This window comes from Suricata suricatta, chromosome 9 (genome assembly GCF_006229205.1).
Source record: "Suricata suricatta isolate VVHF042 chromosome 9, meerkat_22Aug2017_6uvM2_HiC, whole genome shotgun sequence".
NCBI lineage: Eukaryota > Metazoa > Chordata > Mammalia > Carnivora > Herpestidae > Suricata > Suricata suricatta.
Window position 1 is genome coordinate 59961458 of NC_043708.1, and position 23087 is coordinate 59984544.

Sequence of the window (23087 nt, forward strand, 5' to 3'; positions counted from 1 at the left end):
AGTATAGAGGTGGAATTTAAGGAAAGGTATTAAGCAGGCTGTGTTTTAGCTTATGGGCAAGTAATAAATTGTATCATGTATCTTGAATGTATCATAGATAAGCTGCTATATAACGATTGCCACTTCAGATAGCTGTGAAATTAGGTGATTAACTAGTTGTTACCTAACCTTCTAATTTCTGTATAAGTCTAATTACATGAAATAGAAGTTGGGGTTCTGATTTTTTACTTTGGTTATCCATTTGGAGTGTCATTGTAACTACTGTATTGTAAATGATGGAAAATAATTGCATATGTTAAAAAAATAGTGTTATATTCTAAAAATAAATAAATAAATAAATAAATAAATAAAGTTACCCAAAAAAATAATAAATGTGTTAAAAAAAAAAAAAGATTGTCATTGTCTACAGGTAAATTCAAAGTCTCAGCTGTCTTTAGCTGATTAAAAGTCATCTTACATGTTTTGGTTCCACTCCCTCCTGTACTCCACAACCTCTATCTAAATCTTTATTGCTTCATTCTGTTCTCTCTCTGCCTTGTAGGCATCTCAAACTTAAAAATGCTTTTTCCAGTCTATCTTGGGTCTTTTTCTTCTCTGTTGTCAGTGAACAGTATCATAATATTCCAATAAGAAACCTGAGGCCACTTTTTTCCTTTTGAGTATAATTGGCACACAGTGTTGTTACATTAGTTTCAGATTTAAGACAGTGATTCAGAGGTGCCAGCCGGGTTCAGTTGGTAGAGCATATTACTCTTGATCTCAGGGTCATGAGTTCTTTGAATTTGTTTTTGTTTTTTTCCCCCCATTGGATAGATGTCTAGTACAAGGGATTATTGGATCATATGGTATTTCTATTTTTAATTTTTTGAGGAACCTCTATATAGTTTTCCACAGTGGCTATACCAGTTAGCCTTCCTATCAGAGTGCATAAGGGTTCCTTTTTCTCCACATCCTGCCAGGTATAAGGTTTTGCTGTGCATTTCCCTGATTATTAGTGATGTTGAGCATCTTTAAAATGTGTCAGTTTTCTATTAGTATGTGTTCTTTGGAAAAATTTCTATTCAGATCCTCTGCCCATTTTTAATAGATTATTTGGGGGTTTTGGTGTTGAGTTGTATCAGTTCTTTAACTCCCTAAGGCTACTCTTAACTACTTCTTTTTATCTCCTTTGCTTCTGAAATATCAGCAACTGTCAAATTCCTTCAGAACCATGTAATTTAACTTCTGACTTAAAGTATTTTGTCTGATGTTTTTGAGCTATTATATCTATAACTAGCATTTGAGCATTTGCTGTCTAGGCAGTGTGCTAAGTGCTTTATGTGCATATTAGTCACTCTTAGAAGAATGTTGTTATCCTTATTTGACAAGAAGAACCTGAGCTTCAGAAATGTTAATTGTCATTGCACAAGGTCACCTAGCTAGTACATTGCCTGACAAAAATAATTTTTAGGTGAGGGAATGAAGCATGACATGGCCTTATATATTAAGTCTTTTGATACATTGTATTTTTTCTTGAGTTGCTACTATTAAGCAGAAAAAGAGACTAATAGGTCATTTGTGTCCCTTATTGAATATAGGGTTTATGATGCAAAACTATTGGGGATTATGTAGTTAATGTATGTCCTTTAGCAGCTCTGACAGGAGTTCATGTGTTTTGTTTGGAGTATGTCAAAGATTGTAGTCCTTAAGTGGAGTTAATTATGTATTTTTTTAAATTTACTTAGAGGGAAAGAGCATGTGTGCATGCATGCACAGAGAGTGGGGGAGAAAGAGAATCCCAAGCAGGCAAAGCCAGACTCAGGGCTCAGTCTCACAGATTGTGAGATCATGACCTGACCCAAAATCAACAGTCCAGACGCTTCACCAACTGAACCACCCAGATGCCCCTCTAGTAACTTTTAACCTAATCTAATTCTTGTAGGTGCTCTGAGGTGCTTTAGGATAAGGAATGTCTAGACTCTTAGGTTCAGCACTCTATTATTCAGATCATTAATTTCCTTTCTCTTTCGTCTAGATTTGAATATGAGTTACAAGCATAGTTTGTGGCTAATTCGTTACCTGAGTACAAAGCAATTTAATTCATAATCCCAGTTAGTAAATATCGGGCCCCCTGGGTGGCTTAGTCAGTTAAGCGGCCAACTTTGGCTCAGGTCATGATCTTACGGTTCATGAGTTCGAGCCCCGCATCAGGCTCTGTGCTGACAGCTCAGAGCCTGGAGCCTGCTTCTGATTCTGTCTCCCTCTCTCTCTGCCCCCCCACTGCTCACTCTCTGCCTCTCTGTCTCTCAAAAATAAATAAACATTAAAAATAAAACTTTGAAAAAGTAATAGTAAATATTTTGCGTGTTGTATGTGCCATTTAGAGCACTTCTGCCACTTAGAGGAAGCTTATCACAGAGTAGTACTGAATTTGACCATAATTTCCTGCCTAAATATATTATGCCTTAAATATAGATAAATATAGGTAAATGTACCCATAAATATAGGTCTTTGGGACAGACGCTTGGTATCGGAAAAGTGAGTAGGTTGGTCACTTACTTGATTCACAGATATTTTAACTTGTTTGTGATTCTCAAAAAATGAGACTTCACTATACATAAGCATCATAAAATATGTACTTGTTTGTAGATTTGCAACCACTGTATACTGAGATACCATTAAGGATGAAAATAGTCATCTTTGGACTTCTGTTCTGTTATTTCTATTAATTCCCCAACCTGAGTAAGAGATTTACTTTGTCTTGGTTGCTCCCTGACAATAAAACATAATATAGAATTTCTTGTGTTTCCGTGGGGGACTTGAAGGAATAGGAATGGAACAGTTATTGGCATTTTCCATGAGTTGAGCTGTATAACAGAACCCACATATGTTCTCTTATTCCTCAGAACCATTCTAAAAGTATAGATGGTCATCTCTATCATTGAAGAGAAAAGGAAGTTTAGAGTTAGAAAAATTTTCCAGCATCACATAGTTCATATATCTGCAAGACATACTAAGGCAACATATTTGAATTAAACATAGGTGCTCAAGATGATCACCAGTGCTTTTTGAGGGAGTGAAGGGGTTAAAATACATATAACATAATATTTTCTGTTGTAACCACTTTAAGTATAGAATTCGGTGGCATTAATTGCATTCACCTTGTCATGTCTCTATCATTACTGTTCCCAAAATCTTTACTTCACCCCAAATAGAAACTCTATACCCATTAGGTAATAATTCTTACATTCCCTTATCTCCTTCCATCACCTAGTAACTTCTAGTCTGCTTTCTGTCTCTATGAATTTACATATTCTAGATATTTCATGTATGTGGAATCATACTGTATTTGTCCTTTTGTGTCTGGCTTATTTCACTTAGTACTGTTTTACAAATTACATCCATGTTGTAGCATGTTGAGATTTATGATAGAGCCTTTGGTATACCTGTCTAAATATACTTTAGCATGAGATGAGGCTGATTTTTGTAATCATTCCTTTTTATGGCTGAATATTCCATTGTATGTGTATACTACATTTATGTTTATCCATTCATCTGTTGATAGATACTTGAGTTTCTACCTTTTGGCTATTATGAATAATGCTGCAATGAATATTGATGTAGAAAGGCACCTACTCAAGTCCCTGTTTTAATTTATTTTGGGTATATACCCAAAAGTGGAATTGCTGAGTCATGTGACAATTGCTTAACTTATTGAGGAACTGCCAAACTGCTTTTCACAGAAGCTCCACTATTTTAAAGGCTTAACAGCAATATATAAGGATTCCAATTTGTCCACGTCCTCACCAGCACTTACTATTTTTGGAGTTTTGATATTATACCCATCCTAATGGGATGAAGTGGTATCTCGTTTTTTGACTTGAATTTCCTTAATGACTAATGATAATGAGCCTTTTTTCATGTGCTTATTAGCCATTTGTGTATCTTCCGAGGAGGATATACAAGTCCTACACCGATGTTTAAATCGGATTTTTGTCCTTTTGTTCAATTATGAGGTCTTTATATATTCTAGTCATCAGAATTTTTTAAATTGAATATTTTGATACATTTAGGGGAGCATATTGATTAATTTTTTCAAGGTCAGTTTTACATCAGTAAAAGTAAGAAATCAAAGACTTGACTTTATTTTATAAAGTTGCATTCTCTCAGAACGGCATATTATTAGCTTACTTCTCAGCCTGGGCACAGACTGCGGAACTAAGTACTGATTGACCTAAGCAGTAACTACATATTTACCTTTGTAGATCAGCTTTGGTTGGCGGGCAGAAGTCAGGGTTTTAGGGAGCCAGTTACTTATTTATTTTGAGGATGAGTATTAACACTTTAGACATATGCTTCTTAAACTAAGTTTGTGAAAGAGACAGAAAATTGTTACTCTTATCACAAAGCTATGGACATAACAGCCTTAGACATGTTAGTGCTCTTTGACATTCTTGCAGAACTCTCCAGTATCTTTGCCAGAACTGGGTTCTAGAGTAACAATATGAAGTCATTTTCTCCTTGAGCTACTTACCATGGGATTCATGACAGAGCCTTTGATATACACTTGAATGAGATGAGGCTAATTTTTATACCATTAGGACCCTTTGTTTAGATGAGATGATATAAAGAATACTTTAAATTTAGAATTACTTTATGTGTGTATAAACAAATTTTATTTTAAAAATTGACTTGCTACTCTTATAGCATTAAAAGTTTGCACTAGAGAAGATAATTTGCATCATAGAGAGCATAACAGATTTAGGGTTTTATCTGTTAGTCCTACTCTTTGAAACATGCATATTTGTGTATCTGCTTTTAGTCTTCCTTTACTCATCTCATGTTTGCCCATCAAGAGTGGATTAGGTAGTGTTATACTTACTTATGTGTACTGTTGTTCCTCTCCCTCTAAAGTTACTAAAATATTTATTTAAAAAAATTTTTTTTACATTTATTTATTTATGAGAGACAGAGACAGCTCGAGCTGGGGAGGGTTAGAGAGAGAGGGTGATAGAGAATGTGAAGCAGGCTCCGGGCTCTGAGCTAGCTGTCAGCACTAAGACCGACGCAGGGCTCGAACCCACAAACCATGAGATCATGACCTGAGCGAAGCCGGATGCTTCACTGACTGAGCCACCCAAGTGCCCCCAAAGTTACTAAAATATTTAAAGAAAATGTATATTTGAAAATCCTCATATCTTGTTGGGACCAGTCTCTGTAACTACTTCATACAAGTTTCCTTTCTTAATGAAAGAGCCAAGTATAATTTGCTCCTTTGCAATCACAAATTATCTGAAAATTGAAATAGATAGTGCTAATTAAAATAGTCCTGGAAGTCCCCAAAATAGTCACTAGCTTGCCATGTGGTTTTAGTAGGCAGGTATGCCAAGTATATGTGAGTGTGTTTAGTTGCTTTTAGGATTTATAGAAGAAACTAAGTACAGTATCTGTAACAACTCAGATTGGTAGGTAAAAAACACTTTGTAATAATATACTCTGTTATTGCGTTTTAAGGCTTTACAAATTTAAGGTTGTTTACAATGGATCAGAGTTTTATGAAGTCCTATCTAGGCAGGTATTATTTAAAGTCTAAAACATCATAAAAACATCATCCTAATTTGAAAATAATAGTACATGAACAAGATACATTTTTGGTAACATCTTATATCCTGGTGGTAATTTGCAAGAGGACAAGGAAAAACTAGGAACCTTGAGGAATACATTGTATATCCTGTTTAAAATTCTTTATGCACTGACTTTCTTCATCCAGTGTAATCTGACTGTAATAATAAGGTCCTTAATTTTTAGTAGGATTATGAAATCTGAGTTATTTTTAAAGAAGTAGAACTAATTGTTTGCTAATTGTAATTCATAATTTATTAATTAATATATTAATTCATATATTAAATTATGCACGAGAAGCTAGCATTTTAAATTTCAAAAAACCGTAAGGAACCATTTGTGCTGAAAGCTTACTTATCTGGTCTCTTGCCATTTCTATTGTACTGTTACAGAAAAAATTTTAATTGCTTCTGTTGTATTACCAGTATCCATGGAATAGCAGCAAAAACAATTTCTATTATGAGAAAATAAAGGAGAACTAAAATCTAACATATATAATAGTCATATTGAAATATATATTTATAAAATAAGTGATAAAATATTGTGAATAAATAATTGGAATAACAATCTGATTTCTATAAATGTAATATTAGATAGTGGTGTGCTGTTATAGAACCGGTAACAGATCTGCACTTATTGGCAATAAAATCAGTCTGTTAGTCACAGTCATGATTAAGGCCACTACATTCAGTTTAGTATTCCAGCTGTATAGGCTTAGGCTTTAGGAAGCAGGGGAGAAAAATTATGAAAATGGGGTTTCTTTTTAATATTATCTTTTAATTCCTGTCTTATAGGTGAATCCATACAATAAGAAGTTTCTCTTGGTCTCTAATAACTGTATTTCCTTGGAAAGAATCCAATTATGATTTTATTCTCTATAGAGTTTTGTGTAAGACTTAGAGCAAAACCCCTGTAAAAGTATTTGCACTGATTGGAAAAAAAAGATTTTGATTCTCTTATGCTTTATTTTCACAAATCAATTTCATGACATAGCAAGAAAAAAAATAATTTTGTACACGAAAAATCACATTTTTATAGCCTTAAATCCATTAAGATAAAGTCCACAAGCAAGTTTTCTATAAATAAATAATATATAAATAAATTTATAATTATGACTTAAAATATAATTATATATTACCACTAGTAGTAATCTTTTAAGTGCAATCTATATTCTACTTGATCATCCCTTATATGTATGTAGTGGTTAATTGCTAAGTTAGCACCTCTTTAAAAAACTACATTAAGATTAAAAACTCAATCAAATCTGTTGTTCTTGAACACCTTCCACTGATTCATTAAAACTTTTCTTTTTTCCCCTCTTTTTATTTCAATAAATTCCTTTATTGGGCACCCACATCAGTATTGCTCTCTGAATACTTAGAGTTCTCTCTTTGGCTCTTTTGGAATAGTATTTTTCAAACTGCAGGTTATAGCCTCATGTAGGTTGTGAAACTAATTTAATGAACTTTAATAGAATAGAAAATATTAGACTGCATTGCATATAGTCAGAGTGAATAATTAAATATATCTTTTGTATAATTGTCTACTATCCCTTTTGTGTTGAGTCTCTCCCCATCCCCCACCTTGTGTTTACTGTATTTTTATCACTTTGACTGTATCTGACCCTCATTGCTGAATGCTTCCTTTATCATCCTTTAATATCATTTTCTTCTCAGAAACCCTTATTTACACCCCCGTTACATGTGCACTTGCATGCACAGGGGCAGCTTTTCAAGAATCCAACCACTTGTCTCCCTGTTGCCACCACTTTTGCCCCAGTTTGTGTGCCATCTCACTTGGTTCATTGCATTAGCTTTCTAGAGAATATCCTTGTTTGCACTCTTGCCCCATAGCCTGGCAGCCAGAGTAATCTTTCTGAAGTGTAAGTTAAATCATTATCACCCCACTATTAAGTATCCTTTAGTGTCTTTTCTGAGTAAAATCTAAAACCCTTACTGATGACCTATAATCTGGCCCTTCTGTTTCCTCTCTGAATGTATCTTCTTCTTTTATCCTCCTTATTTATTCTGCTTGTTATAGAAACCATGCCTATATCCACCTCAGGGCCTTTACACTCTTCTCTCTTCTTTTAAACTCATTTCCTTTCAACTCATGAGTTACTCCCTCTTTTCTTTCAGATCTCTGCTTAAATGTTAACTTCCTATAAGCCCTTTCTGGTCAATTTGTCAGGAGTGTCACTATCTAAAATAGAGTACCTGGCACTGAATTCCCTTGATAGCACTTACCAACTACCCTGTTGTGTATTTTTGTTTGTTTGTTTGCCTGTATCTCCCAGTATATTTCTATTCTGTTCACACTTAATCCTTATTATTTAGTATTTGGCAAATTACAGGCTCTTAACTATTTATTAGATAGATGGATGAATGCATCCTCAAAGGGAAGAAAAGATGAGAAATTGGTGGAGGCAAGAATTAAAGGTGTGGCCTCTGCCAGTTCTTAAAACAGGGTAAAACTATGTTATCTCCACTTTTGCTCTTGGATTACATAGCTATGAAGAAGAAAGCGTAAAAGCAAATCCAAGGGCTATTTTGTTTACAACTTTATCTTAGCGAAACTGGGTACTCTGTGCTTGATTTCGTCACACAGGAAAATTTATTGAGTGAGTAAAAAATACTTACCTCACATAAAGTAGTGCTTTATACTATTTTGGCTAATAAAATGATAAGGGATGTCAGTAACTTATAAAATCCTAGTAAAACTAAAACCGCATTAGATTCTGTTATTGTATGTTCTTAGAAACTAGATTTCCATTTAGAAGGTCACATTTTCAAACAAATTATTAACTGATTTGTGTCTTTGCTCTTTTTAGGAAGAAAAGAGATGCAGTTGATCCCTTATTATTCAAGTACAAGGTACAACCCACTAAAAAAGAATTGTATGAGTGTGCCATTGTTAAAGCAACACAAATCAGGTAATACTCGTTTTCTTATCTATGTTGGTTTAAAATAGAATAATTATGTTTAATTAAGATTCACTGTATGGGCACTTGGTGGCCCAGGCAGTTAAGCATCTGCCTCTTAATTTGGCTCAGGTCATGATCTCATCATTTGAGCCCTGCATTGGGCTTCATGCCAGCAGTGTGGAGCCTGCTTGGGATTATCTCTCTTCCTCACTCTCTGCCCTTACCCCATCCAAAGTAAATAAATTTAAAAACAGGGTGCCTGGGTGGCTCAGTTGGTTAAACGTCCAGCTCTTCAGCTCAGGTCATGATCTCGCAGTTGGTGGTTTGAGCCCAGTGTTGGGCTTCATGCTGACAGCTCAGATCCTGGAGCTGGCTTCAGATTCTGTGTCTCCCTCTCTCTCTGCCCCTCCCACACTTGGCGCTCTGCCTCTCTTTCTCAAAAATAGAAAAACATTGAACAGATCTTTTGTAATGAATAAACTAAAAAACTATTCGCTGTAAAACAAATGGATAGTGTTGCATATAATGTTTTCCCCTTTTTAAAATAAATGTGTATTTATAATCATAGACAAATAAAGTGAATCTTGATGGACTCTCTGAGCTCTGCTTTGTAACTAACCCCAAATAGTCTTCAGTCTAAAAAATTAAAAAGGATTCTATTTATGAGGTACTTCTCATGAGAGAACCCAATTTTCAATGTTGAAATTTGATGGTGCTTAACAAATATGTCACCTTTGTAATATTTCATTAGACACAAACATCTGATCAGTCTCTTCCCATTCCTTAAGAAGATTAAGTAATAAAAAATGAGTATCTTTAAAAATCTCTTTTTGAGTTCTAATCAAAAGAGATGGATAGGAGAACCTGGGTGGTTTAGCTGATTAAGTGTCTGACTCTTGATTTCGGCTCAACTCATGATCTCATGGTTCATGAGATCAAGCCCCATGTAGGACTCTGTGCTAACAGTGCATAGCCTGCTTAGGATTCTCTCTCTTCTCTCTCTGCCCCTTTCCCACCCATCCACCCACCCCCCAAAGAAATAAATTTAGAAGAGAATTACTACAAAACAGGGACAAATTCCTTAAAAAAAGGGTGGGGGTAATGAGTAGTTAATATTTAAAAGAATTGGCTCTGGGTTATATAGATCCATTTTAGGACAATCCCTATTGTTGCCTGTTGAGATTAGGTTCTTAGTGATCTGAAAGTAAGTTGACATTATCAGCCAACTCTCAATTTGCCATCTAGGAGTAAATCTTGCATTTCATTTGATGTAAAATTATTTTGATTATACTCTTATCCTTCTTGCACCATATATACTCACAAGTCCAAAGAAAAGTGATAATAATGTGTTTTGAGTGAATCTTGGGTCAGATATATTACTTTCTATAATTATATGGAGGTGTGTGTAGTGTTTTGTTTGGTTGGGTTTTGAGGGCCTGTCATTAATTTAAGATCTTTGGAGTGTTCTATATTTTATTATATGTTGAAAAACAGTATTTCCCAAATAATGGTAATAGATTATTAAAACTTTTGAATTTGTTTAATTTATGGATAATGAACAGTCTAGTTGAGACTACCAGTGTTTTCCTTATTCATAATTTAGTTTTGTTCTTTTTTTTGGCCTTTAGTTCAAGATATACTCATCATATTCCTTCTTTTCTGTTTACTTTTTGATTTATACTTTAAAGGTAATTCTGCTAGATTTGGTTACAGTGTTATTATTAACTAATTTCTTTCTTAATGTGTGAGCCAAAGAATGATAAAGTGAGAAAGTTATACTTGATAATAGAAAACTTAAATGATATGCAGCTCTTTGTTAGCATCAGTAGATAGTACTGTCTCCATAAAAAAGAGATGGTAATATTTCTATAAGGAAGACTTAATATAATAAAGTAGCACTGATAAGTAGAATTTCTGCAGTGATGGAAATGTTATATGTGTGCTGTCCAGTATGGTAGCCAGTAGCCACATGTGGCTATTGATTGTTTGAAATGTGGCTAGTAATAGTGAGGGACTAAACATTTATATATTGAAACACCACACGTGGTAGGGCATCTGGCTGGCTCGGTTAAGTGTCTGGTTTCGGCTCAGGTCATGATCTTGCTGTTCACGAGTTCCATTCAGGTGTCTGGCTCTTATGCTGACAGCCCGGCGCCTGGAGTCCAAAGCCTCCTTCAGATTCTGTATCTCCCTCTCTCTCTGCCCCTTCCTCCACTCCCATTTTGTCTCTCTCAAAAATAAATGAAAAAGGTTAAAAAAAAAAAAACACCACACATGGCTAGTGGGTGCCATGTAAGACGATGTCATTCTTGAGGACTAGTGTATTCAATACTCAACAGATAATTACCTTCTTATTGTCATGTACTGTATGTATGGTGCTGGGATGGCATAGTAAACCAATCTTTTCTCTCATATAATCCTTCCTTTTAGGAAAAAAATACAGATTTTGAGGTAGCTACTACTTTAAAGCTTCTGTATTGTTTATTTACTCATAGAAGTTTTTTTTTATTTTTTTATTTATAGTTTATTGTCAAGTTGGTTTCCATATAACACCCAGTGCTCTTCCCCACAGTGCCCTCCTCCATGACCATCTCTTCCCCTTCCCCTTTCCCCCTGCTCCTTCAGCCCTCAGTTCGTTTTTAGTATTCAAGAGTGTCTCATGATTTGCCTACCTCCCTTTCCCTAACTCATTTTCCCCCTTTCCCCTCCCCATGGTCCTCTATTAAGTTTCTTCTGTTAGACCTATGAGTGAAAACATATGGTATTTGTCCTCTGCCTGACTTATTTCACTTAGCATGACACCCTTGAGGTCCATCCACATTGCTACAAATGGCCAGATTTCATTCTTTCTCATTGCCATGTAGTACTCCATTGTGTATGTATATTACATCATCTTGATCCATTCATCAGTTGATGGACATTTAGGCTCTTTCCATGATTTGGCTATTGTTGAAAGTGCTGCTATGAACATTGGGGTACATGTGCTCCTATGCATCAGCACTTCTGTATCCTGTGGGTATATCCCCAGCAGTGCTATTGCTGGGTCATAGGGGAGTTCTATTGTTAATTTTTTTAAGAACCTCCACATTGTTTTCCAGAGCGGCTACACCAGTGTACATTCCCACCAACAGTATAGGAGGGTGCCCGTTTTTCCACATCCTCACCAGCATCTAGTCTCTTGATTTGTTCATTTTAGCCTCTCTGACTGGTGTGAGGTGGTATCTCAGTGTGGTTTTGATTTGTGTTTCCCTGATGATGAGTGATGTTGAGCATCGTTTCATGTGCCTGTAGGCTATCTGGATTCCTCTTTGGAGAAGTGTCTGTTTATGTCTTCTGCCCATTTCTTCACTGGGTTATTTGTTTTTTGGGTGTGGAGTTTGTGAGTTCCTTGTAGATTTTGGATACTAGTTCTTTAATATGTCATTTGCAACTATCTTTTCCCATTCCGTCGGTTGCCTTTTAGTTTTCTTGATTGTTTCCTTTGCAGTGCACAAGCTTTTTATCTCGATGAGGTCCCAATAGTTCATTTTTGTTCTTGATTCCCTTGCCTTTGGGGATGTGTCAAATAGGAAACTGCTGTGGTTGAGGTCAAGGAGGCTGTTTCATGCTTTCTCCACTAGGATTTTGATGGTTTCCTGTCTCACATTCAGGTCCTTCAGCCATTTTGAGTTTGTTTTTGTGTATGGTGTAAGAAAGTGGTCTTGTTTCATTCTTCTGCATAGTGCTGTCCAGTTCTCCCAGCACTGCCTGTTAAAGAGGCTATCTTTTTTCTTTTGGATACTCTCCTGCTTTGTCGAAGATTAATTGGCCATACATTTGTGGGTCCAGTTCTGGGTTCTCTATTCTACTCCATTGGTCTATGTGTCTGTTTTTGTGCCAATACCATACTGTCTTGATGATGACAGCTTTGTAGTAGAGGCTAAAGTCTGGGATTGTGAGGCCTCCTGTTTTGGTTTTCTTCTTCAGTATTACTTTGGCTATTAAAGGTTTTTTGTGGTTCCATACGAATTTTAGGATAGTTTGTTCTAGCTTTGAGAAGAATGCTGGAACAGTTTTGATTGGGATTGCATTGAATGTGTAGATTGCTTTGGGTAATAATGACATTTTAACAATGTTTATTCTTCCGATCCATGAGCATGGAATGTTTTTCCATTTCTTTGTGTCATCTTTAATTTCCTTCATTAGTTTTCTATTGTTTTCATTGTACAGGTCTTTTACATCTTTGGTTAGGTTTATTCCTAGGTATTGTATGGTTTTTTGCGCAGTTGTGAAGGGGATCAGTTTTTTAATTTCTCTTTCTGTTGCTTCACAATTGGTGTATAAAAATGCAACCAGTTTCTGTATGTTGATTTTGTACCCTGCGACTTTGCTGAATTCATGGATCAGTTCTAGTAGACTTCTGGTGGAGTTGGTCAGGTTTTCCATGTAGAGTATTATGTCATCTGCAAAAAAGTGAAAGTTTGACTTCATCTTTGCCAATTCTGATACCTTTTATTTCCTTTTGTTGTCTGATTGCTGATGCTAGGACTTCCAGCACTGTGTTAAACAGTGGTGGTGAGAGTGAGCATACTTGTCATGTTCCTGATCTTGGGGAAAGTTCTCATTTTTTCCCCACTGAGGATGATATTAGCTGTGGGATTTTCATAAATGGGTTTTATGATGTTTAGGTAAGTTCCTATCCCAACTTTCTTGAGGATTTTTATTAAGAAAGGATGCTGTATTTTGTCAAATGCTTTTTCTGCATCTATCAACAGGATCATATGGTTTTTATTTTTTCTTTTGTTAATGTGATGTATCACTTTGATGGATTTGCAAATATTGAACCAGCCCTGTAACTTTGGAATGAATCCCACTTGATCAGGGTGGATAATTCTTTTCATGCTGTTGAATTTGATTTGCTAGTATCTTGTTGAGTATTTTTGCATCTGTATTCATTAAGGATATTGGCCTGTAGTTCTCTTTTTTTGTTGGGTCTCTGTCTGGTTTGGGAATCAAAGTGATGCTGGCTTAATCGAACGAGTCCAGAAGTTTTTCTTCTATTTCTGTTTTTTGGAATAGCTTGAGAAGAATGGGTATTCACTCTGCTTTAAATGTCTGGTAGAATTACCCTGGGAACCCATCTGGCCCTGGGCTCTTATTCATTGGGAGATTTTTGATAAGTGATTCAATTTCTTCACTGGTTATGGGTCTGTTCATATTTTCTATCTCTCCCCATTTGAATTTTTTTTCCCATTTGAATTTTGGTAGTACATGTGTGTTTAGGAATTCATCCATTTCTTCTAGGTTGTCCAGTTCGTTGGCATATAATTTTTCATAGTATTCCCTGATGATTGCTTGTATTTCTGAGACATTCGTCGTAATAGATCCATTTTCATTCATGATTTTGTCTATTTAGGTGTTCTCTCTTTTCTTTCTGAGGAGCCTGACTAGAGGTTATCAATTTTATTTTTTCAAAAAACCAGTTCTTGGTTTCATTGATCTGTTCAACTGTTTTTTTGGATTCTATATTGTTTATTTCTGCCCTGATCTTTAGTAGTTCTCTTCTTATGCTGGGTTTGGGCTGCTCTTGCTGCTCCTCTCTAGTTCCTTTAGGTGCTCTGTTAGATTTTGAATTTGCACTTTTTCTAGTTTGAAATATGCCTGGATTGAAATATACTTTCCTCTTAGGACTGCCTTTGCTGACTCTCAAAGAGTTTGAATTGTATTTTCATTTTCATTTCTTTCCATATATTTTTTTATTTCTTCTGTAATTGCCTGATTGCCCTAATCATTCTTTAGTAGGGTGGTCTTTAACCTCCACATTTTTGGAGGTTTTCCAGACTTTTTCCTATGCTTGATTTCAAGTTTCATCGCATTGTGATCTGAAAGTGTACATGGTATGATCTCAATTCATTTATATTTATAGAGGGCTGCTTTATGACCCAGTATATGATCTATCTTGGAGAAGGTGCCATGTGCACTCGAGAAGAAAGTGAATTTCCTAGCTTCAGGATGCAGAGTTCTAAATATATCTATCAATTCCATCTGTTCCAATGTGTCATTCAGGTCCACTGTTTCTTTAGTGATTTTCTGTCTGGTTGATCTATCCATTGCTGTAGTGGAGTATTAAAATCCCCTGCAATTAGCACATTCTTATCAATAAGATTGTTTCTGTTTGTCATTCATTGTTTTATGTATTTGGGTGCTTCTGAATTTGGCATGTAGATGTTTATAATTGTTAGCTCTTCCTGATGGAGAGACTCTGTAATTATTATATAATGTCCTTTTTCATCTTTTGTTACTGCCTTTACCTTAAAGTCCAGTTTGTCCGATATAAGAATGGCTACTCCGGCTTTCTTTTGGCTTCCAGTCACATGGTAGATGTTTCTCCATATCTTTACTTTCAATCTGAAGGTGTCTTCAGGTCTAAAATGAGTCTGTTGTAGACAGCAAATAGATGGATTTTGTTTTTTTATCCATTCTGCTACCCTGTGTTGTTTGATTGGAGCATTCAGTCCATTTACATTCAGTTTAGATTCATTGTGTTCTCTGTAGGGTTCAGGCTTGTAGTGGTGTCTCTGGTACCTTGTATTCTTTGCAACATTTCCCTTACAGAGTCCCTCTTAGGATTTCTTGTAGGGCTGGATTGGTGGTGATAAATTCTCTCAATCTTTGTTTATTTGGGAAAACCTTTATCTCCCCTTCTATTTTGAATGACATGCTTGCTGGATAAAGGATTCTTGGCTGCATATTTTTTCTGTTCATCACATTGAAGTTTTCCTGCCATTCCTTTCTGGCCTGCTAAGTTTCAGTAGATATGTCTGTAATCCCTCTGATAGGTTTCCATTTGTATGTTAGGACCCTTTTATCCCTAGCTGCTTTCAGAATTCTCTTTATCCTTATATGTTGCCAGTTTCACTATGATATGTCATGCTGAAGGTCGATTCAAGTTACATCTGAGGGAGTTCTCTGTGCCTCTTGGATTTCAGTAGCTATTTCCTTCCTCAGATTGGGGAAGTTCTTGGCTATAATTTGATCAAGCACCCCTTCAGTACCTTTTTCTCTTTCTTTTTCTTCTGGGATTCCTATGATACGGATATTGTTCCATTTGATTGTATCACTTAGGTCTCGAATTCTCCTTTCGTGCTCCTGGATTAATTTCTTTCTCTTTTTCTCGCTTCCTCTTTTGCTAGAACTGTGTCTTCTAATTCACCTATTCTCCTCTCTGCCTCTTCAATCCACCCAGTGGCTGCCTCCATTTAATTATGCACTTCATTTATAGCATTTTTTAACTCATCACAGCTATTTTGAAGGCCCCAGTCCTTATATCAGTAGCTTCTCTGATGACCTCTATCCATTTTTCAAGCCCAATGATTAATTTTATAATGATTGTTCTAAATTCTTGCTCAGTAATGTTGCTTATATCTGTTTTGAACAGTTCTGTGGCTGTGACTTCTTCCTGGAATTTCTTTAGAGGAGAGTTCTTTCATCTTATATTTTGGCTAGCTTTCTGTCTCTTGTCAGTTTTAAAAGCTGGTTATGCACTGTGCTCCTGTGAGTATTGCTCTATTAAAGGAGGCTCATTGACTGTCCAGGTCCTGTTCCTTCAGGAAGTGTTCTTTTAATGTTGTCTCTCTGTTTCTCCAGTTGTGCCTTTGGTTACTTTATTTCTCTACTCAGTGATATTTGGGACTCTCCACCATGCATACTTTGGCTTGTTTCTTGAGGTAGCCATGAAAAGTGAAACAGACAGACAAACACACAGAGAACAAAAGCACACAAATGCACAGACAAATCAAACAAACAAGCAAACCAAAAGGGGAAAGAAAGAAAAGAAAAGAAAAGATAAAGGAAGACAGAAACAATAAAAGACAAAGGACAGCTAAAAGGAGGGGAGAGATAAGAATGAGATAAGGGAAAATATATCTGGATGGCAAGAATTGATCTAATCACAGCAGTGCATCAATGTTGGTCTTTCCCTGACTCCCGAGTGGGGGAGTAGAAAAGAAGAAAAAAAAGGGCAGCTCTCCAGCATGGATGGGCATGGTTTGGTGTAGGTAGGTCTCAGGGGTGGGCTCTCTGAGGCTTCACCTTTGTGGTTGTCGGGAGAAGAATGGCGGTGCCCCAAACCCTTGTCAAATCAAGCATTGCAAGCCACTCCTTTCAATCCAATCTTCCTGTGCCATGGGCAGGCCAGGTTGTATTTTCCAAGCTCATTTCCAAATCCTAGTCCACATACTTTAATGCTACCGCCCGAGATGAGAGGTACTCCTGTGGAGGGCAGCTTCCTAGCCAGGACTGAGTAGGGGAGCAGTTTCTCCTGACACTGCCTGGAATTGGCAAGCTGCCCCAAGGAAAATAGCTAGCTAAATGGGACAGATTTCTCTCCCTGTGCTGAGCAGTTACATATGGGATGATAGTAACCCTCTCCACCTGGGCGGAGGTTTTTTCTTCTCTAGAGACAGCTGAGTATTTTCAGTCTCTCTTTCTCTTCCCCTCATCTCTCCACGGCTCTGTGTGTTCTCCCTGGTTCTGCACTGGGGAGGGGCTCCCTCCCCTCTGCGGTTCTGGCCCCAGCCTGTTTTTATTTCCCCAGTTCACACTCACTCAGGCACCTATGAGACTATCTTCTATGTTGTCTCTGTGTGTTTTCTTCTGACTCTTGCAGATCAGAGTATTCTGGCTTCAGTCCTTCTCAGTTTGAAAGGTGTCTGTGGTCAAAAATTAGAGCTCCCTACTTCTCCGCCATCTTGTCCCTCCTCCTCACAGAGGCTTTTAGTTTAACTTTTTCTTGAAAGGAATACATTGAATTCAATTAAAAGATTTTTTAACTGAGCATCTGACTTTGGCTCAGGTCATGATTGCCTCGATCTTGAGTTCAAGCCCCTCGTCAGGCTCTGTGAGGAGCCTTTTTAGAATTTCCTCTGTCGGGGCACCTAAGTGGCTCAGTTGATTGAGCGACTGACTTCAACTCAGGTCATAATCTTACAGTTCATGGGTTAGAGCCCTGCATCAGGCTCTGTGCTAACAGCTCAGAGCCTGGAAGCCTGCTTTAGATTCTGTCTCCCTCTCCCTCTGCCCCTCCCCTGCTCACCCTCTGTCTCTCTCAGTCTCTCAAAAATAAAATTTAAAAAAATTTCTTTAAATTCAAAAAACTCATTAAAAACCAAAGAATTTCCTCTCTTTCCCACTCTCTGTGCCTCTCTCTTTCTCTATCAAAAATAAAAAATAAACATTAAAAAAATTGACTTTCCTTCCAGAACTTTTCCAGAAATACTTGAGTGTTTGGTGGGGGTTTTGTTTTGTTTTGGTTTTGGTGGTGTTATGTTTGTGGTTGTTTTTCAACGTGGGGCCAAGGGAGAATCAAAAATAGCATATTTTTGGAATCTTTTTGAGAGAGTACAAGTATGCATGTGTGAGCCAGGGAGGTACCGTGGGGGAGGGAGAGAGTCTCAAACAGGCTTTACTACGCTGGGCTTCATCCTCACAACCTTGAGATCATGACCAATGGAGCCACCCAGGTACCCCTGTTTTTAGAATCTTATTTCTGATTCTCTTTCATCTTAATCCCATGAATTTGTTGGCTACCATAGGAAGTTTAAATACAAATATTTTAGAATTTGATAGTACCTATGTTCAAGAGGGGCATCAGGGTGGCTCAGTCTTTAAGCATCTGGCTGCTGCTCAGGTCATGGTCTCATGGTTAATGGGTTCGAGCCCCACATTGGGTTCTGTGCTGACAGTATTTAGCCTGCTTGGGATTCTCTCTCTCCCTCTCTCTCAGCCCCTGCCTTCTCTCTCAAAACATGAATAAACTTTAAAAAAAAATAAAAACGTATGTTCAAGAATGTTCAAAATATCCATTTGAATGTTGATTCACTTAGTATTATGTGATATCAGGTAGTCTACTGCATTTAACTTTTTTTTTTATGTTTTTCATTTATTTTTGAGAGGCAGAGACAGAGCGCACAAGCAGGGGAGGGTCAGAGAGAGAGAGAGAGATACAGAATCTGAAGCAGGCTCTAGGCTCTGAGCTGTCAGCACAGAGCCCAACAAAGGGCTCAGATCCATAAACTGTCAGATCATGACCTGAGCCGAAGCCGGACGCTTAACCCACTGAGCCACCCAAACGCCCATGCCTTTAACTTTTTAAAGAATTTTAATGGTTATATTTGGAGGAATGATCATCCAATTTTATAAAATTTGGTTTATTCTCTATTAGTATATTTACCTTGAGGTTTAGATGATTTCTAAGTGATTCTTCAGTACCAAATGCATATATTATTTTTGTAACTGACATTTATAATAAATCCACTTGAATAGATCTTATAACATTCTACATAAATGCTTCTGTATAAAGTTTCTCATACCTCCTACATAAATAACATTGGAAAATGAAATGTCCTTTTCCTAGGCTTAAAATGAAAGTTATGGATTTACATACATTATGGAGTTCAAACTGAATTCTTTGACACTAACACTTTACTCTTTCTCCTTTTTTTTTTGCCTTGTAGCCGGAGAAAACACCTATTTTCTCGTGATAAATTAAAGCTTTTTCTGAAGCAACACTGTGAACCACAAGATGGAGTCATTAAAATTAAGGTAATCAGAGCAATGAAATTATTTGTTGAAAGGAAGAAAATGAAGAGATAAATGGGTTGATTTATAAAGTTAAAACATCACGGAAATGTTATTTTTTTAATGTTTAAAAAACATATTTTTAATTTTTTTAGAAAGAGCACAGGGCGGAGGCAAGGGGCAGAGGGAGAAAGAATCCCAAACAGGCTCCACACCCTACACAGAGCTCAGTGCAAGGCTTGATTCCACAACCAAGAGATTATGTCATGAGTTGAAATCAAAGGTTGAATGCTTAGCCAACTGAGTTACCCAGGCACTCCAGAAATGTTATTTCAAAGTTGGTTGAAAATAGTTCGTTTTATCTATAGCCAATTGTTAGTTTATTGATTAAATACTGTTTTGCAGTTGATAGAATTGCTAGGTGTCTCAGGGCTGCCCTTTTTTCTCCCTTGTAAAAAAGATCAACTAAGACAGCACTAAGAAAACTTAGAAAAAGAAAATGTTATAGGGGAAGGGGGCAACTATATTTTTATAAGTGTGGTTCTGGCTTACAAAAACAAGTTGAAAGAACAGATCCTACTGGATAGGAAAATAATACATATAATAAAAGAACATCAGAGACCAGTACTAAGCAGATGGATTATATTTCATTCATAACCACTGAGAGGGGGAAATCAAGTTTAAAAACCTCACATTGTATAATAAAGTTAAATGGTAAAACAAAGATTAATTTTTTAACTGAAAAAAACTTATATTGGGAGAAATACTGAGTAAAAGACAGTGAAATGGGTAGAGAGATGTATACACATGTCAAAAATCAGCTACCATATGATTAAGATTTGTGTAATTCATAATATATATGTTATATCAAAAGGAAAGAAATTTTTAAAAGGGATATATGAATTAATTCTATGTGACAAATAGCATTTCAGATCCCTAGAGACCAAGACAGATTAGTTAACAATAAAACTGGGACACTTGGTTAACTTTGGAAAAACAAAGTTAGATCTAACCCAAAGGGAGAATAAAAAGGAAATGAAATGAAACAATTCTTAATGTTATGCCTACTAAAGTACTTTGAAAGAGCAAGAGGAAAGAAATACCAAGGATAAGATTGATTTGAGATATAAACTTATTTAGGTTTAAAAACATGAGGTGCACCTGGGTGGTTCAGTCAGTTAAGCATCTGACTCTTGATTTTGACTCAGGTCATGATCTCACAGTTCATGAGAGCAAGGCTGGCATTAGATTCTATATGGATGGTGTGGAGCCTGCTTGGGATGCTCGCTCTCTCGCCCTCTCTCTACTTATCCGTCGCTTGCACTCTCTCTCTGTCTCAAAATAAATAAATAAACTTTAAAAATATAAGTAAATAAAAACATAATAGATTTCCAGGGCAAAATGCTAAAAGAAAAATACTTTCAGTTAATACAATGAGGAGCTCAAATCAATTAGAAAAACATTAAGTACCCCAGTAGAAAAATAGACAAATAGGCATGATCAAAACTCACAGTGGATGAAATAAAAACTTGTAAATATCAGATAGAATCATCTGAAAAATATTTTTTTAATGTGAGCATATTTATGTGTTTGTCTTGATAAGAGGAAAGTGCTTAAAATTGTGCTCAATTTATATAGCATTGAAAACCACAGGTAGCCATGGTAAAAGGATGCTTCCAAAAACCTAATGAATCAAATACTTAGGAGAAGGGACTAGAACAGTACCTAGCACCAGTAGGCAATCAGCCAGTATGTGAAGAGTTAATTGTAGTAGGTGTATCATAAATAGCAAGTTGACCAGTTTCCCTAATTTACAAAAATCACTTAATATCAACAAACAGAAACAACCCAATTGGAAAAAAACGGTAGAGAATATCAGCGGTTTTTCACCAAGGAAAATAGTCAATAAATATGAACAGAAGTTCAACTTAATAAATACATGAAAATTAGGAGGGCCTGGGTGGCTCAGTCAGTTAAGCGTCCAACTCTTGATCTCGGCTCAGGTCATGATCTCATTGTTCATGAGTTCGATCCCCATATTGGACTCTACGCTGATGGTGGTGCAGAGCCTGCTTGGGATTCTCTCTCTCCTTTTTTCTGCCCCTGCCCCGCTTGTGCTTTCTCTCTCGCTCTCTCTATCAAAATAAACATTAAGAAAAATTTTAATAAATGAAAATTTAAGTGACAGTAAACAGTTTTCTCTTAGAGTACAACAAAGGATTGTTAATGGGCTTTCTAGTGTACTTGAATACACAGTGCAAGCACATATGCACACGAACACACACCCCTCCAAAGACAAAGACAACTGTTTAATACTCGATGTGGTGAATGTAGTCTGCTGTTAGGAGTTCCAAAAGAGGGGTGCCTTGGTGGCTCGGTTGGTTAAGCGGCCGGCTTTGGCTCAGTTCATGATCTCACGGTTCATGGGTTCGAGCCCCGCATTGGGCTCTGTGCTGACAGCTAGCTCAGAGCCTGGAGCCTGCTGCGGATTCTGTATCTCCCTCTCTCTCTCTCTGACCCTGCTCATGCTATCTCTCTGTCTCTCAAAAATTAATAAAAAATTTTAAAAAGGAGTACTAAGAGAATACAAAGATGTATTAGTTTATTGTGTATTATGCATATATGAATAAGGAACATTGGCAATTAATGTATTAAAGCCTATTTTGACTTTTTTTGAGCATATGTATTTGAGAAGAAACCACTCATGTCTTTATACATACGGGCATGTGTATATTCAGGTGTTATTTATATGAGATAGTCAACAACCATCTTAATAGACTTTAATATAGAATCTTAATAGAGTCTTGATTTATTATGGTGGCCAGAACTGATTGAATTTTAAGTGTTAAAAGCTATGTTCTAGCTACTAAGATTACAATTACTACATAGAAAATTTAATCTGCAGTTGAAATGTTTCCGTTTAGTTAATAATCTAAATTTTTGTATCATTTTCTTATATATTTTCTGAAAGATATTTCTATAAGTAGCATGTTTTCTTTGAGAGAAAGAAAGAATTATGATCTTGGCTCTTAGACCAAAAGTAATCTTCAGAATTACTAATCAAAAATAAAAAGGTTAGAGTTGGATGTGAGAGGTGAACAGGTTCTGAAATTTTTTGGATTTAGGAGTTATCCTAAAATCATACCACTTCTGGAAAAAATAAGTTTCACTTTGGGGCACCTGGGTGCCTCAGGTGGTTAAGCATTTGACTTTGGCTCAGGTCGTGATCTCACAGTTCAAGTCAGTTCGAGCCCAACATCCAGCACTGTGCTGACAACTCTGAGCCTGGAGCTTTCTTCAGATTTGGTGTCTCCCTCTCTGCCCTTACTGCAGTCACAGTCTATCTCAAAAATGAATAAATGTTAAGGAAGTTATTTTAATGAGTTTGACTTCTCTGAATTTAAATTCTGAATTGAAAGTTGATAAGAATTTGTCAGCATTTCTGCTGTCTGCCACATCAACTTTAAAATTGGATACAGGGGCGCCTGGGTGGCTCAGTCAGTTAAGCTTCCAACTTCGGCTCAGGTCATGATTTCACATTAGTAGGTTTGAGCCCCGCATGAGGCTCTGTGCTGACAGCTCAGCGCCTAGAGCCTGCTTCTGAATCTATGTCTCCCTCTCTCTCTGCCCCTCCCCGCTTATGCTCTGTCTCTCTCTGTCTCAAAAATAAATATAACATTAAAAAAATTCCTTAAAATCGGATACATAAAGTCTACTTTAAAAAAAAATCTGGGGTGCCTGGGTGGCTCTGTCGGTTAAGCCTCCGACTTCGGCTCAAGTCAGATCTCACGTTCGTGGGTTCGAGCCCCCCATCAGGCTCTGTGCTGACAGCTAGCTCAGAGCCTGGAGCCTGCTTCCGGTTCTGTGTCTCCTTCTCTCTCTGCCCCTCCCCCTCTCATGCTCTGTCTCTCTCTGTATCAAAAATAAATAAAACATTAAGAAAAAAATGTTAAAAAAATCTTTAAGTTATCACCCCGAATTGGGGGGGAATCTAAAATGTACAGCA

The 23087-nt window shown here is 36.7% G+C and overlaps 1 protein-coding gene across 2 annotated transcripts in view; it reads left to right on the top strand.

Annotated features, from left to right (window-relative positions):
- Nucleotides 1-23087, top strand: part of BAZ1A (bromodomain adjacent to zinc finger domain 1A) — a 112658-nt gene that overhangs the window by 45663 nt on the left and 43908 nt on the right. For both annotated transcript variants that reach the window (XM_029950567.1, XM_029950566.1), the window contains 2 exons: nucleotides 8432-8533; nucleotides 19018-19105. In XM_029950567.1, coding sequence (XP_029806427.1) covers nucleotides 8432-8533; nucleotides 19018-19105 — 190 coding nt within the window. The remainder of the gene's footprint in view (nucleotides 1-8431; nucleotides 8534-19017; nucleotides 19106-23087) is intronic.